The sequence below is a fragment of the Acanthochromis polyacanthus genome, chromosome 5 (genome assembly GCF_021347895.1).
Source record: "Acanthochromis polyacanthus isolate Apoly-LR-REF ecotype Palm Island chromosome 5, KAUST_Apoly_ChrSc, whole genome shotgun sequence".
In the NCBI taxonomy this organism is placed as follows: Eukaryota; Metazoa; Chordata; class Actinopteri; family Pomacentridae; genus Acanthochromis; species Acanthochromis polyacanthus.
In genome coordinates, this window is record NC_067117.1 from 1714818 (window position 1) to 1728372 (window position 13555).

At 41.4% G+C, this 13555-nt stretch overlaps 2 protein-coding genes and 1 long non-coding RNA gene across 6 annotated transcripts in view; 1 reads left to right on the forward strand and 2 right to left on the reverse strand.

The window, feature by feature from the left end:
• LOC127534085 (uncharacterized) overlaps positions 1 to 1005 on the reverse strand; it is a 27584-nt gene extending 26579 nt beyond the window's left edge. For both annotated transcript variants that reach the window (XR_007942045.1, XR_007942044.1), the window contains exon 1: positions 929 to 1005. This is a non-coding gene — a long non-coding RNA (uncharacterized LOC127534085). The remainder of the gene's footprint in view (positions 1 to 928) is intronic.
• The window catches only part of LOC127534081 (nuclear factor 7, brain-like), a 16872-nt gene extending 3480 nt beyond the window's left edge, over positions 1 to 13392 (forward strand). The window contains exons 1-2 of one of the 3 annotated variants that reach the window (XM_051948418.1): positions 7545 to 7633; positions 11643 to 13392. In XM_051948418.1, the coding sequence (XP_051804378.1) occupies positions 11660 to 13051 (1392 nt within the window). In that variant the 5' untranslated portion in view covers positions 7545 to 7633; positions 11643 to 11659 and the 3' untranslated portion in view covers positions 13052 to 13392. Of the gene's footprint in view, positions 1 to 7544; positions 7634 to 11642 lie in introns of those variants that run through there. The other 2 variants (XM_051948417.1, XM_051948419.1) reach the window with 2 other exon arrangements.
• On the reverse strand, positions 4085 to 6143 carry LOC127534082 (nuclear factor 7, brain-like). Its single transcript, XM_051948420.1, has 2 exons — positions 6039 to 6143; positions 4085 to 5949 (listed from the first exon to the last, which is right to left on the reverse strand). The coding sequence occupies exon 2, from the start codon at positions 5930 to 5932 to the stop codon at positions 4793 to 4795; it is 1140 nt and encodes a 379-aa protein (XP_051804380.1). The 5' UTR covers positions 5933 to 5949; positions 6039 to 6143; the 3' UTR covers positions 4085 to 4792.
• Positions 13393 to 13555: the final 163 nt, after the last annotated feature.

The following is a 13555-nucleotide window of genomic DNA, read 5'->3' on the forward strand; positions in this document are numbered from 1 at the left end:
CAAAAAACATGCAGAAACACCACAACTAGCTACAAAACAACCACAAAAAGAAGCAAAACTACCTCTGAAATAGAAAAAACAACCACAAAAAGATGCAGAAACACCACAACTAGCTATAAAACAGCCACAAAAACACGCAGAAACACCACAACTAGCTACAAAACAACCACTTATTTCATTATTCTGACCTATAATATCACCATTTTCTATTATTTACCTCATACTCTCTAACACGGCTTTTGTTTCTGATTGCAGCTCATTCTTGTCATTTTATAAAATACAGGATTTATAATAGAGCTGCATTTAAACAACAAGACCTCTTTTTATTCTGTTTTAACACTGTAACATGTAAAACTGTTTCAACAAATACAATAAAACACAGTCTGACAAAATAAATTCAATTTAAGTGCTTTTTTGAAGGAAAATTAATTGTTCTGATCAGTCGGTCACATATTTAATGAATTAACTGATATAAAATGTGTGTGAGAGGCAGCACTATCAGCAGACATTTAAAATGCATTCATTCAGACAGGAGTCTGGTCTGTTAGCCCCAAATAACCACAAAATAGCTGAAAATTAAAACCGTTACAACCTGAAAAACACTGACTTAGCAAAGTCTGAAACTTAATTCTGGTTAAACAAACCCTTCAAACAGGGGGTTTTACACATACAACTCAGAGCAGAACTACTTTCAGGCATGCTTAAATGACAACAACAAAACTGCACAAAATTAAAATCCGGTTGATAGAACGTCACAAAATGGTAGCTTAGCGCAGTTAGCACCTTGCTAGCTAACAAGAGCTCGGCTCTACTCCTCCAAACTCGCCTCTAACTCGATGAAAATGCGGCACAAATACGTTGCTGAAACACTAAACATGTTAGAAAATGTCCCTGACTAATTTACTGGTTAGAAAAACTGACAACGTACCTGAAAAACGAGTAGAAATGATCCCAGCGGTCGTTTCGGTGATGGCGTTTTACCGAGGGAGGAAAAAAACGGCGCGAATCTGCGTCCAGACTGAAGCAATCAATCTCAGAGCCGCAGACTGAGATGAGAGTGTCGATTACCGAGTGTGTGATCCCAATGCAGGTAAACAGAGCAGAAATGAGCAGAGATCACAATGAAACTCCTACAAATAATCACTGGAACTAACACAGGTTGTTTTCTGCTACAAGTTCTCTGACATTTTATGTTTACTCAAGCAAATACTAAAGTATTATCTAATTTATTTGCATAATTTATCAAACAGAAATCTGAATGTTTAACATTTTTGTTTCATTTTATTGACATTTTAGAGTCAAAGTTTTTTTTTACTAAAATGATTTTGGATCTCTCTTTTTATATTTATATTACATAAATCAGAAAATACTGCCACCAGCACTTTTTTTTTTGTATTTTTTGTAGGAATGAAATGTTGTTTAAATCAGACTGTGAATGATAAATGAGCAAATCTCCTCTGTAGAATATAGACTGAACTAAAACTAGAAGACTTGGTGGATATAAGAGCTACTGAAGTGAAGGTGATGAGAAAAAATAAACTCATTATGAGAAAAAGGCCTTCAAAGATGTTTTGTAAAATTATCCAAACCCTATCCAGAACATAATGACAGGGTGGTTGTATTTCAGCAATGCACAGAAAGGACCTTAAAATTACCACACTCCATCCCTGCTACTTGAACATGTCGTGTATAAACTCCCTGGCCCTATCCCTCTGGTTCCTGCTGGTATTTACCGCCCACCAAACCAAACCTGGACTTTCTCACTGACCTCTCTGACCTCCTCACCCAGCTCCATGCCATCTCTCCACCCATCCTCCTCTTTGGTGACGCGAACATTCACATCGACAATCCCAGCTGTATAAATGCAAAAGAATTTCTGGATCTGCTCCATTTCTTTAATTTCCCCGACACATTCACTTCCCCACACAGCCGTGGCCACATCCTGGACTTGGTCTCCAGATATCACAGCCATCATGCCACCACCCCACATGTCTGATCACCTGGTTATCCAAATGGACGTCAGCATCCCCACCATCAAACTCAAACGTACTATAAGCTTCTGAAATAAAAAAAATCCGTCATTCCGTCAACTGGAATGACTCCACAGAAAAACCAGACTCACAGTACATCTTCTAATCTACACAGACTGTATTCAACAGTACCAAGATGCCCTCAATTCTGTCCGCTCAACTTATTATTCACACATCATCCACTCTGGCTCCAGCAACCCCAAGACTCCATCATCTCCCTTCTGAAACCTCATGACAACACCTCTTCATCCTTCACATCCAATAAATGCAGACTTTTCTATCATTTTTTTCAATCTAAAACAGACTCCATCTACAGTAGCCTCCACACCTCCACCTCCCAGCCCATCTCCTCACCCTGCTCTTCATCTTCCATGACTCAGCCTTTATCTCAGTTCTCTCCTACATCTTCTGCTCAACTCTTCCAGCTCATGACCAGAATGAAAACACCTACCTGCACCCTGGACCTCATCCCATCCAAGCTCATGAAGACCTGCCGTCCTGTCCTCTCTCCACATCAACTCCTCTCTCTGCTCTGGATCAGTCCCTGATATCCTCAAACTAGCCGCCATTACTCCAATTCTCCAAAAACCTGGACTTGACCCTGACACTATGTCTAGCTTCTGCCCCATCTCCAACCACCTCTTCCTCTTCAGAATCCTAGAACATGCCGTCAACACTCAGCTCCAAACCCACATCACCTCCAATAATCTGAAATGTTTCAGTCTGGTTGTCGGCTCAAACACAGCACTGAAACAGCCCTCCTCCAAATATCCAACGACCTCCTCCTCTCCACAGACTCTGCACATCTGAATATTCTCATTCTCCTCAACCTCACCGCTACCTTTGACACCATCAACCACTCCATCCTCCTCTCCCGTCTTGAAACATCACTGGCACAACACTTACCTGGATCAGACCATACCTCTACAACCGACAACAGTTCATCCATATAAATAACCACTCCTAGCACAAGGCGTCCCCCAAGGTTCGGTGCTTGGCCCTCTGCTCTTCATCCTTTACATCCTCCCCCTTGGTAACATCATCTGTTGTTATGGTCTCCAGTTCCACTGCTATGAAGAAAATGTCCAACTGCATATCTCCACCAAATCTCCAGTATCTTCATCTCAGCTGTGACAAATCTGACCGACTGATCATAAACCCCAAAACCCAGACCCAGTCCATCCATCCTTCTGCCTCTCTGTTGACACTTCATCTCCGACTCCCTCTTCTCACACTCGCAACTTTGGACTAATCATTGACACCCAGCTCACTTTTGAACATCACATCAAACACATCACAAAACAACATTTTTTCATCTGAGAAACATTGCTTGTCTCCAGCCATCTCTCCCTCTCTGCAGCTAAAACCCTGATCCACGCCTTCATCACCTCCTGACTCGACTACTGCAATAGTCTCCTCTACAGTCTACCTTCCAAACTCCTCATTAAACTTCAGCTCATCCAGAACTCTACCTCTCCTCACCCACTCACTCATGTGAACACATCACCCCTGTCCCGCAAAACCTCCACTGGCTGCCCATCAAACACCACAAAAAATTCATAATCCTTGTCCTCATCTGCAAATCCCTCCTTCTCCAGGCCACCCCCTCCTCACTGAGAAAATGTTGTTAAAATTGGATGATTTAAGATGCAATGAATTCATGAGAACTTTATTTCTTTCACAGCTTAATGTTCAAAGATGATGTTGAGTTTTTCTACTTATCAGGTCCTGTTAATCCCAAATAGATAGAAAACGAAAAAAGCATCCAACACGTGAGTCCAGGTGTGAGCAGGTTAATGTATCACGTCCACAATATCTCAGATTAAAGAGCAACTTGAAGTGAAGGAGAAGCTCCACTGACACAACAAGACGTCTGTATTATAGCGAAACTACACTTTAGGATTGAATATTAATTTTTATGAAATGTAATTCTATTGATCAGTCCTATCAGCAGAAGTGATGAATTCAGATTTCACTGACATTTAGTTTCCATGCAAAGAAACACGACAGCACCGATTCTGATCTCACAAAACATTTATTAACTGCTGCTGACAGACAAGAAGACACAACATTACTTTTTGTGTAGTTAGATATAAAAAATGCAGCCAACTAAAAATGTAATTACAGAAATAGTTTCCACCGTTACATTGAAAAGGTTAATAAAGAAAAAAACTCAATGAAAAGCTCCAATAAAAAGGCTGATGTTTAAGAAAAACCCTCACAATGCAGAAAAGTTCAAAAGCAAAAAGCCTCTTTTCCATTCCAGTGATTTCCTGATTTACAGAAAGAATTGGAGCAAAATTCAGATCAGCATCAAACCAATTCCAGATGTGTTGAGCTTCACTGTCCATGAGAGGTCAGAGGTCAGATTCCTTTAGAGCTGATGGATATAAAATAATTCCTACAACACACTGATGTGGTTAATAAACAGCCTTGATGATTCCAGATGTGAAATCCTACTGATCAGGTGATTAAAATGAGATCAAACATGATTTCATGAAACAGTGGAATAAATCTGTGTACAAATGCAGACAAAGTCTAACAGCAGTGGACTGTTTTTACAAAATGTGGTTAAAAGCTGTAAAATGTGGTGTTTTATTGGAGCCAAAACCCAGAATGAGTCAACAGCAGGCTGATGTTAAACAAGTGTCCAAGCAGCAACAGTCTTATTATCAGTTTCATCAGTTAGTTTTTCAGCTGTAAAGCATCATCAGAGATATTCTCATCTTCTTTACCTCTTAGCTGATCTGTCCTACTGTCACTCAGATCTTCTCTCGTAAAATCTTTGCCATACCATCAGTGGAAATGTACGGAAACATCCTCTGAGTGAAAGTGTGATTGAAGGTGTGTATGAGTGTTTTAGTATCAAGATCAGAGAAGGACAGCTTTCCTCTGTTACAGTCCAGATTCACTCTGATCCTCTGGAGCTTCTTCTGCACTGAAAGAACAGTGGAGGAATCTGGTGGTGAACATGCTGAGTATTCACCTAAAGACAACCTTATTCTCCATAATCCAGTCCGTATCCATCCCTTCCTGAGGACAGACTCTTCTAAAACACCCAGTGCCCAGTAGGTACTATCTCCAACATCCACATTCCAGCTGTGAGTCCCTGAGTTGAAGCCTTCAGAGCTCAGAACAGAGGGACAATGATTAAACCTCTCTGGATTATCAGGAAGCTGCTGTTTATCTCCTCCTCTCACACTGGTCAGATCTTTAGACAGAATGAGTTCTGGATTTGCAGTGTTTGGGTCCAGAATGAGAGGAGTGTAGGAGACCATGTCCTTCATGTTGTTCCAGATGTTGAAGCTCAGGTTGCCCACATGTTTGGCCTGGTCTATGAGAGCTCCTGAGAGCAGCTGTGGATCCTCCAGCAGGAGGCAGCGCTGGACTCTTTCCACTGCAGCCTTGTAGTTTAGCAGGAATGAGACGTCTTCAGCTCTCAGCTGCTCCTCTGTGGCTCTGACTGTGTCTGAAAGATCTGCTATCTCTCTGCTCAGAGCCTCCATCTTCTCCTTCATCATCCCAGTCTTCTGCTCCTCTTCCTCCCTCAGTGCAGCCATCCTGACCCCCTCTTCCTTTATCAGAAACTGGTGAAGCTTCTCAAAATGCTCCTTAATCTGCCTCTCTGTGTGTCGGGCCTGGACCTTAATGTGTTCTGCTGTTTGATCAAACTCCACTTTTAGATCTTCAGAAACCTTCAGCTGCTCCTTTAAGGGCTCCAGAGTTTCCTGAAGTTCCTTCCTGTGTTCTTGTGCTTCTTCATCGATGGGTCTGAATCTGTGGTTGGAGTGTTTCTGTGAATCTCTGCAGACGACACACACTGGCTGCTGATGATCCAGACAGAAGAGTTTGAGTTTCTTAGAGTGTAAACTGCAGAGAGACTCTGAAGATCTAGAAGCCATTTGTTCTGTGAGTGGAGCTGAAAACACAGCAGACACAGAGTCCAGTGAGTCACTGCGTTCTCTGAAAGCTCCTTTGACTCTGAGTGGTGTTTCTGCTCAGACTCACCTTCAGTGTTTGGAGTGTCAGCAGCTGGAAGCAGCAGTGTTGTAGCTGGACTCAGTCTGAGGACGCTGAAGCTCCGTCTGATCGTCTGAGTGTCTCTTTACTGACGACAATCACAACCTGTTTCCTGGTTTGTCTCAAAGGATGTTTCATTTCACCGCAACAGTCAAACTGGTAGTGTGCAGCAGGATGCTTCAACGGTGTGAATTCAGCTTCCTGTTTAACCCACTATGGTGTGATGTAGCCTCAAGGCAGCACACCCATTGTTCACCTTTTACATTTACACAATACATCTGCAGTCAATTCAATTCTATTAAATTTTAATTATGTAGAGCCAATTAAAGGTCAAACTGTCTCAAGACGTTTTCCAGAACCCAGATGAACCCCCAGAGCAGCCCTAAAGCGACAGTGGCAGAAAAACAGCCTTTAACAGGAAGAAACCTTGAGCAGAACCCGCCTCTTTATGTGGGGGAACATCTGCTGCTGGAAGGACAGAAGAGGTAGACAGTAGTTGGACTGCTGTTACTTTGATTGAATGAATGATTCAGTTCCACAGAATCAGCAGCGTGCACATCATGACTGTTGGGTCTGTTGGTTTTCTGTTACTCTGCTACACCTACTAGTAAACTGTTTGCCACGTAGAAGCACAACTTGGACCAGAAACAGTGATTGGTCTGGTTGGTGATGTTGGACTGCTGTTATTTTGAACACAACTGTACATGAAGGTGTTGAGAAGAAAGTGGAACAGACCACGGAGGGAGGGCCTTAGCGGATGTCACAGGTCTGATTATTGGTGTCGCTGAGGAGCTAAAAGTAAGGAGCAGTTTACCGCCGTCTGGAGCCCCAAGAAACAGCGACGATCCAAGCCAGAGAAGAAGAAGGAAACAAAGGAACGGAGGTGGAAAGGCGCCCCCATGAACTGAAACCAGTAGATGTTGAATGAGAGGATGAGGATGCATTTTATCTGCATTCATTTATTCATATTAATACCAATAATAATCATTTTACAGTTGTAAACAGCATCTGGAGTTCCATTAAAAAGTCCCTGATCTCCAACACAAACAGTATGAGATATTTTTTTCATCTACTGAAAAGCCAAAACCATCAGTGTTCATAGATGGAGGATTTTATTTGGTAGAAAACATCTGAGGGGGAGGACTCTAGAAACACAAGTCACACTTTAATATTACAAAACTTGTGAGTGCAGTCAGAAACTGAGTTATTTTTTCTTTGCAAAGACGAGTAGCTCAGATCTTTTCAACAAACAAAGGATCTTAATGTCTCTTCTTGGAGAAATTTCTGACTTTTTTGGAGTTTTCATCACAGGTTAACATGAAAATTAATACTTTTATTGTCAGATTTGACTAGAAATGATGAATATTTTAGAAAAGTACATCTGTAAACGAACACTTGTGAGCTAAAACCCGTTCAGAAGTGTTTTATTCTTTGACAGCGTGGCAGCAGGTGGAACTCCAGGTGAAACACAGCAGTGACCTGACCAAGCTCCGCCTCAAATATCACACACATCAGAGACAATCCAGGGGACACTTTGTTCCTGTTCAGGTGTGGACCAGAAGAGACGCAGCAGCAGACAGACGGTAAGATTTGCTTTCACCTCACAGATGGTTGGACACTTCCAGCAGGACTGAAGGACTGCAGGACAGAAAGTCTGACCCTGAATGAAAAACACTCAGAGAGAAACTTTGTGACGCAGGAAGGGGACTGACTTTGTGTCTTCACGTGCCGTCGCCTCCAACCGTCTGCTGCTTCACCGGCTTCATTTAAACCTGTGTTTGATCGCTGTCGCTGCTGTTACTGTGTGATTGCTGAGAGCTGTCAGAAGATTTTAGATTGAATAGAAGGAGATCGCTGCTGCCATCCACCTTTGAGCCAGTCCTGTCAGTGGTGGAACAGAAGTAGATTAGATGAACTTTATTGTTATTGTAGTTTGGAATCTGACCAGAAGGTCAATAAGCAGCGAGTTAAAGATTTACTAAATGTACAGAGATGTCCAGGTGAATGAGATCTGATATAACCATGAAAGACCAATGGTTTGTTAGAAACATGATTCACTGAATATTTACATGTTATTCACATATTTACTGATTGTAGAATACAGTTGGAGGTTCAGTGAACATACTGTGCTGATAGACAGAATGTAGGGATATATATGAATGGATACAGACCTAATAGACAGATTATGGACTAATTCTACAAAAACAGAACTGCACTGCAAAAACTCCACATCTTACCAAGTCTGTTTGTCTGATTTTTAGTCTAAATGTCTCATCCCACTGGATTTAAGATAAATTCACTTCCAAGAGATGTTTCAGCAGATGGAGGGACTTGTTTTAGGACAACGCTTCTTTAATATCTTGTTTTAATCCTCGTGTCGTCCTGCGGGTCAAACTGAACCAATTTAAAGTTTAAAAATGTGGAAAAAAATATAGATTTTCACAGTGAAAACTTCCACATTTTCAAAAGTTTTTGGGACATTTCTGAACATATTTTGGTGGTAAAAAAGAGAAGTTGAAAAAAAAGGTTTCTTTAAGAACATTTGGGGGAAAAAATCAACCAAAATCCAGCAAATTTTGCTGACATGTGTGTAATCACTTTAGATATTTTTAGGATTTTTTAAAAAGATTTTTATTCATTTTTGAAATTATTTACAATTTTTAGATTTTTTTTACTTTTTTAATTTTTATTTCTGGCCAAATTTGGGGATTTTTTCTTCAAAATAAAACTTTTAAGGGAAACTTTTTAGACATTTGGGGATTTTTTTGCTGAACTTTTAGATTTTTGTCAGACATGGGAACAATATTTTTTGGTGCTGTAAATGAGGACAACAGGAGGGTTAAGACACCTAAGATTGACAATCCTGGTAAAATAAAGCTTAAAATAAGTTTTCCATCTAATTTTAAAATATCAATGTTCTAAATATCAGATCTTATTTCCAGAAATCTCACCAAGACATTTTCACTTGTTCTATTGGCAGATTTTTCACTGATTTCAAAGTAAAAGTTCCTTGAAATAAGTATTTTTTTCTTGTTTTGAGAGCAGCATTTTGTCCGGTGTGGATGGATGTATAGAGACGTGTAGGGACGGGGGGGGAGACAGCTCTGTGGAAAGCTGGTCCTCAGTCTGCTGGTTCTGATTTGGGTCCGTTGGTCATTTGTTTCCATGTTCTAACAGTGTAGATGGTGCTGTTGATGTAGTCCAGCACAGAAGAAGTGTAGCTATCAGTATCTGTGTGAGAGCCACAGGTAGCCTGAGAAGCAAACATCCTCCAGTCCGTGTGCTGGAACTTGTCCTGGAGGACAGAGTCCATCCTCGTTGGATGCACTTGGATGGTTGAAGTGATGCTTTCATGCGTTGGATGAGTGGGAGAACTTGGGGATGAGAAACAAAGAAAGGTGGTGTGACTGTCCCAGGTGGAGGAATGGTGTCCAGGTGTTTGTGGAAACCTGGTCCAAGGTCTTGGTTCCTCTTGTGTTGCAGGAAACATGCTGATGGAATTCAGGGAGGACTGTCTTTAGGTTTGACTCATTAAAATCACCTGCAACTAGAAATGCAGCCTCCAGGTGACAAGTCTGTTGATTGTTGATGACTGTGTGAAGTTCGTTCACAGCAACCTTGGCATCTGTATCCAGAGGGATGGAGGCCGCGGTTACAATAATGGAGGTGAACTAGCAGATAGAAAGGTCTGCAGTGAACCATGAGAAGCTCAGGATTAGCTGAGCAGTGTCTCCCAACGATGATAGAGTCCACCAAGCTTTATTGATGTAAATGTACGGTCCTCCATCTCTGGAGACTGGAAAGCTCGATAGCATTGTCCGGTACTCTGGTGTTTAACCATGTTTCCATGAAGATCATGACTTTACAGCCCCTAAGTCTCTGCTGTGGGTGATGTGAAGTCGTATCTCGTCCAGATTATTCACCAAAAACCGTACATCAGTGAGGAAGATGCTGGTGAAGAGAACCAATGAGGTGTTAGCTTTAGCTTAGCTCTTAGCCCTCTGAACTTCCTCCGCCTTTGTTTACAGTCTTGATGCCGCCTGTGAGCGCGTCCGTTCAACTGGGTAGAGTGTGTAGCCTCCAATGTTCTGGAGATCTCAGAGAGAGTCCAAGATTGATGATGAGATCATCAGAGTGGTGTAAACCAATGAACAAAAGTTCCTGGAGGGCGTAGGACGTTAAGGTGAAGCTGTTCTGTACGAACGGACCCAAGATTAGCAGAAAAAATACTGCAAAAATGCTGTTTGCAATGTGGTCACACTGCCATCTTGTGGCTTAAAACCTACATATATTAACTGATGTGAGAACAGATTTGAGTCGATAATTACTGTTGACAGCACTTTAGATGCTTTAGATTTATTACAAGCTCCACAAAACAGTCTCTAAAAGAAGTTAAACAACCAAAATGTGAAGAAAAACAACCAGAAAAAGATGAAGAAACAACCTAAATGTGACGCACGACCATCACAAAACAATGCAAAGATGACCAAAGTGTGACGACAAAAAACAACCACAAAGATGCAAAACTACAAAAATCTGATGCAAAACAAACAGATTTTGATGCACAAATGTCCAAAACGTGACGTAAAACAATCACTAAATAATGTAAAACAAACAAACTGAGCAAATCTCTAAAAATGGAAAAATGACCAAATGTGAGACAAGATGACCATAAAATCCCCAATCTCAGCAACTATCCCAGAATAGAAACAAGTCATTTCTCTAAAGGGCTGGACTACAACCCTGGAGTAAATGTACATAAATGTCCACTAAAAGAACCACAAATAGACGTAAAAGAACCAAATCTGATGCAGAGCGATGACATAAAGATGTGAGGAGCTCCAGCAGCTTTTAGAACTTTATAAATGTTCATTTTTACAAAGAAAGCACAATAAAAACATGTTTAGTCTTACATTAAACTAAAGAACAGTTTATTTAAGTACAACTGCAACAATCAGTCAATAATAAATCAGTCAATAATTAATTAGTCAATCAATGATCAACTGATAATCTGATAATTGTTGAAAGACTTGATGACAATTTTTACTGACCATGTTTTGTTAAACTTTTATTGTGAAGGGATTTTGTTTATGGTATATCTTTTACAAACAGGAACTAAATATTTCCACACATTGACTCCACAGTTCTGAATAGTTTGATCGACTAATTTAGTCCTTCATGTTCTCCAAAGTTCATCCAGTCGTCCTCAGCATTGGTTCATATCAACACTCTGGGCTTTGTGGACTTTCTTCAGGTATTTTTATGGTCTGTAATTCAGGAATCAGAATTTATCTGCCAGCAGCAGCAGTAAGAACATGTTGTAGTTTTATGGACGTGGACATCTGGACTCAGTTTGTCCAGCAGTGATTGTTGGACTGAACCTCCTTTATTACTGGGAGACAATCACCACCAACAAACACAACATTAAATCCAGCTGCTGACAGATGTGGGTCCACAGACTCTGTTCAAGCAGGAAAACCTTCTCAAGACGCTGAACTGTCAGAACTCTGTTGGTTATGATGTTTAGGACTGAAGTGAAATCTGAATGTTTTGACCTCGACTCACTGGACTCTGTGTCTGCTGTGTTTTCAGATTCACTCACAGAACAAATGGCTTCCAGATCAGAGGAGGATCTCTGCTGTCCGGTCTGTCAGGACGTCTTCAAAGATCCTGTTCTTCTGTCATGTAGCCACAGCTTCTGTAGAGACTGTCTGAAGACCTGGTGGAGACAGAAACCAACACGGGACTGTCCAGTTTGTAAGAGAAGATCTTCAAGAGAAGATCCACCTTCTAACCTGGTTCTAAAGAATCTGTGTGAGTCCTTCCGGCAGCAGAGAGCTCAGAGATCTTCAGAGTCTTTCTGCAGTTTACACTCTGAGAAACTCAAACTCTTCTGTCTGGATCATCAGCAGCCAGTGTGTCTCGTCTGCAGAGATTCAAAAAAACACTCCAACCACAGATTCAGACCCATCAATGAAGAAGCACAAGAACACAGAGATGAACTTCAGGAAACTCTGAAGCCCTTAAAGGAGAAACTGAAGGTTTCTGAACAAGTTAAAGTGGAGTTTGATCAAACAGCAAAACACATTAAGGTCCAGGCCCGACACACAGAGAGGCAGATTAAGGAGCAGTTTGAGAAGCTTCACCAGTTTCTGATAAAGGAAGAGGAGGCCAGGATGGCTGCACTGAGGGAGGAAGAGGAGCAGAAGACTGGGATGATGAAGGAGAAGATGGAGGCTCTGAGCAGAGAGATAGCAGATCTTTCAGACACAGTCAGAGCCACAGAGGAGCAGCTGAGAGCTGAAGACGTCTCATTCCTGCTAAACTACAAGGCTGCAGTGGAAAGAGTCCAGCGCTGCCTCCTGCTGGAGGATCCACAGCTGCTCTCAGGAGCTCTCATAGACCAGGCCAAACATGTGGGCAACCTGAGCTTCAACATCTGGAACAACATGAAGGACATGGTCTCCTACACTCCTCTCATTCTGGACCCAAACACTGCATGTCCATGCCTCATCCTGTCTGAAAACCTGACCAGTGTGAGAAGAGGAGATGAACAGCAGCTTCCTGATAATCCAGAGAGGTTTGATAGTTACGCCTCTGCTCTGAGCTCTGAAGGCTTCAACTCAGGAACTCAAAGCTGGAATGTTGAGGTTGGAGACAGTACCTACTGGGCACTGGGTGTTTTAGAAGAGTCTGTCCAGAGGAAGGGATGGATATGGTCTGGATTATGGGACATAGAGTTCAATGGAGATCAGTACTGTTCACGGTCACCACTAGATTCCCTCACTGTTCTCTCAGTGCAGAAGAAGCTCCAGAGGATCAGAGTGAATCTGGACTGTAACAGAGGAAAGCTGTCCTTCTCTGATCTTAATACTAAAACACTCATACACACCTTCAATCACACTTTCACTCAGAGGATGTTTCCGATCTTTTTCACTTGGTTGGGTAAAGTAAAGATTCTACCAGAGAAGGTCTCAGTGACAGTAGGACAGATCAGCTAAGAGGTAAAGAAGATGAGAACATCTCTGATGATGTTTTACAGCTGAAAAACTGATGAAACTGATAAGACTGTTGTTGTGGATCTTTTGTACTTTTGTAATTATCTGGACAGTGGTTCCATGGAAGCCACATTTTATGCATTAAATAGAAAAAGACAATCTCCGTTTCTAATCTCTGCCTTTTATTGATCCAGTCGGTTTGATTTCCTCTCTGTGGAAACACTGCCTGCAGTTCAACCTGAAAACTGAATTTTATCCTGTTGATCACACACGAGTCAGTCATGTGTTTTTTTAGATCAAATATGTAAACAATGAACTAAAAATAAAGTGATTTTGCTGCAACATCCCGATTTTAAGTATATTTTTGGTTTATTTTCTGGACAGAACCGCCTGATAACACACGACACGTTCAAGGACTGCTGGAAAACAGTTTTTTTTTAAGCAAACACAGACTTTAGATTTCAGTTTGTTCATTTTCAGCAAGAAAGTCATTAAGGAAAATTTAAA

Bases quoted from the DNA above. Each gene is read 5' to 3' on its own strand.
- LOC127534082 (XM_051948420.1), bottom strand. From the start codon at position 5,932: ATGGCTTCTAGATCTTCAGAGTCTCTCTGCAGTTTACACTCTAAGAAA.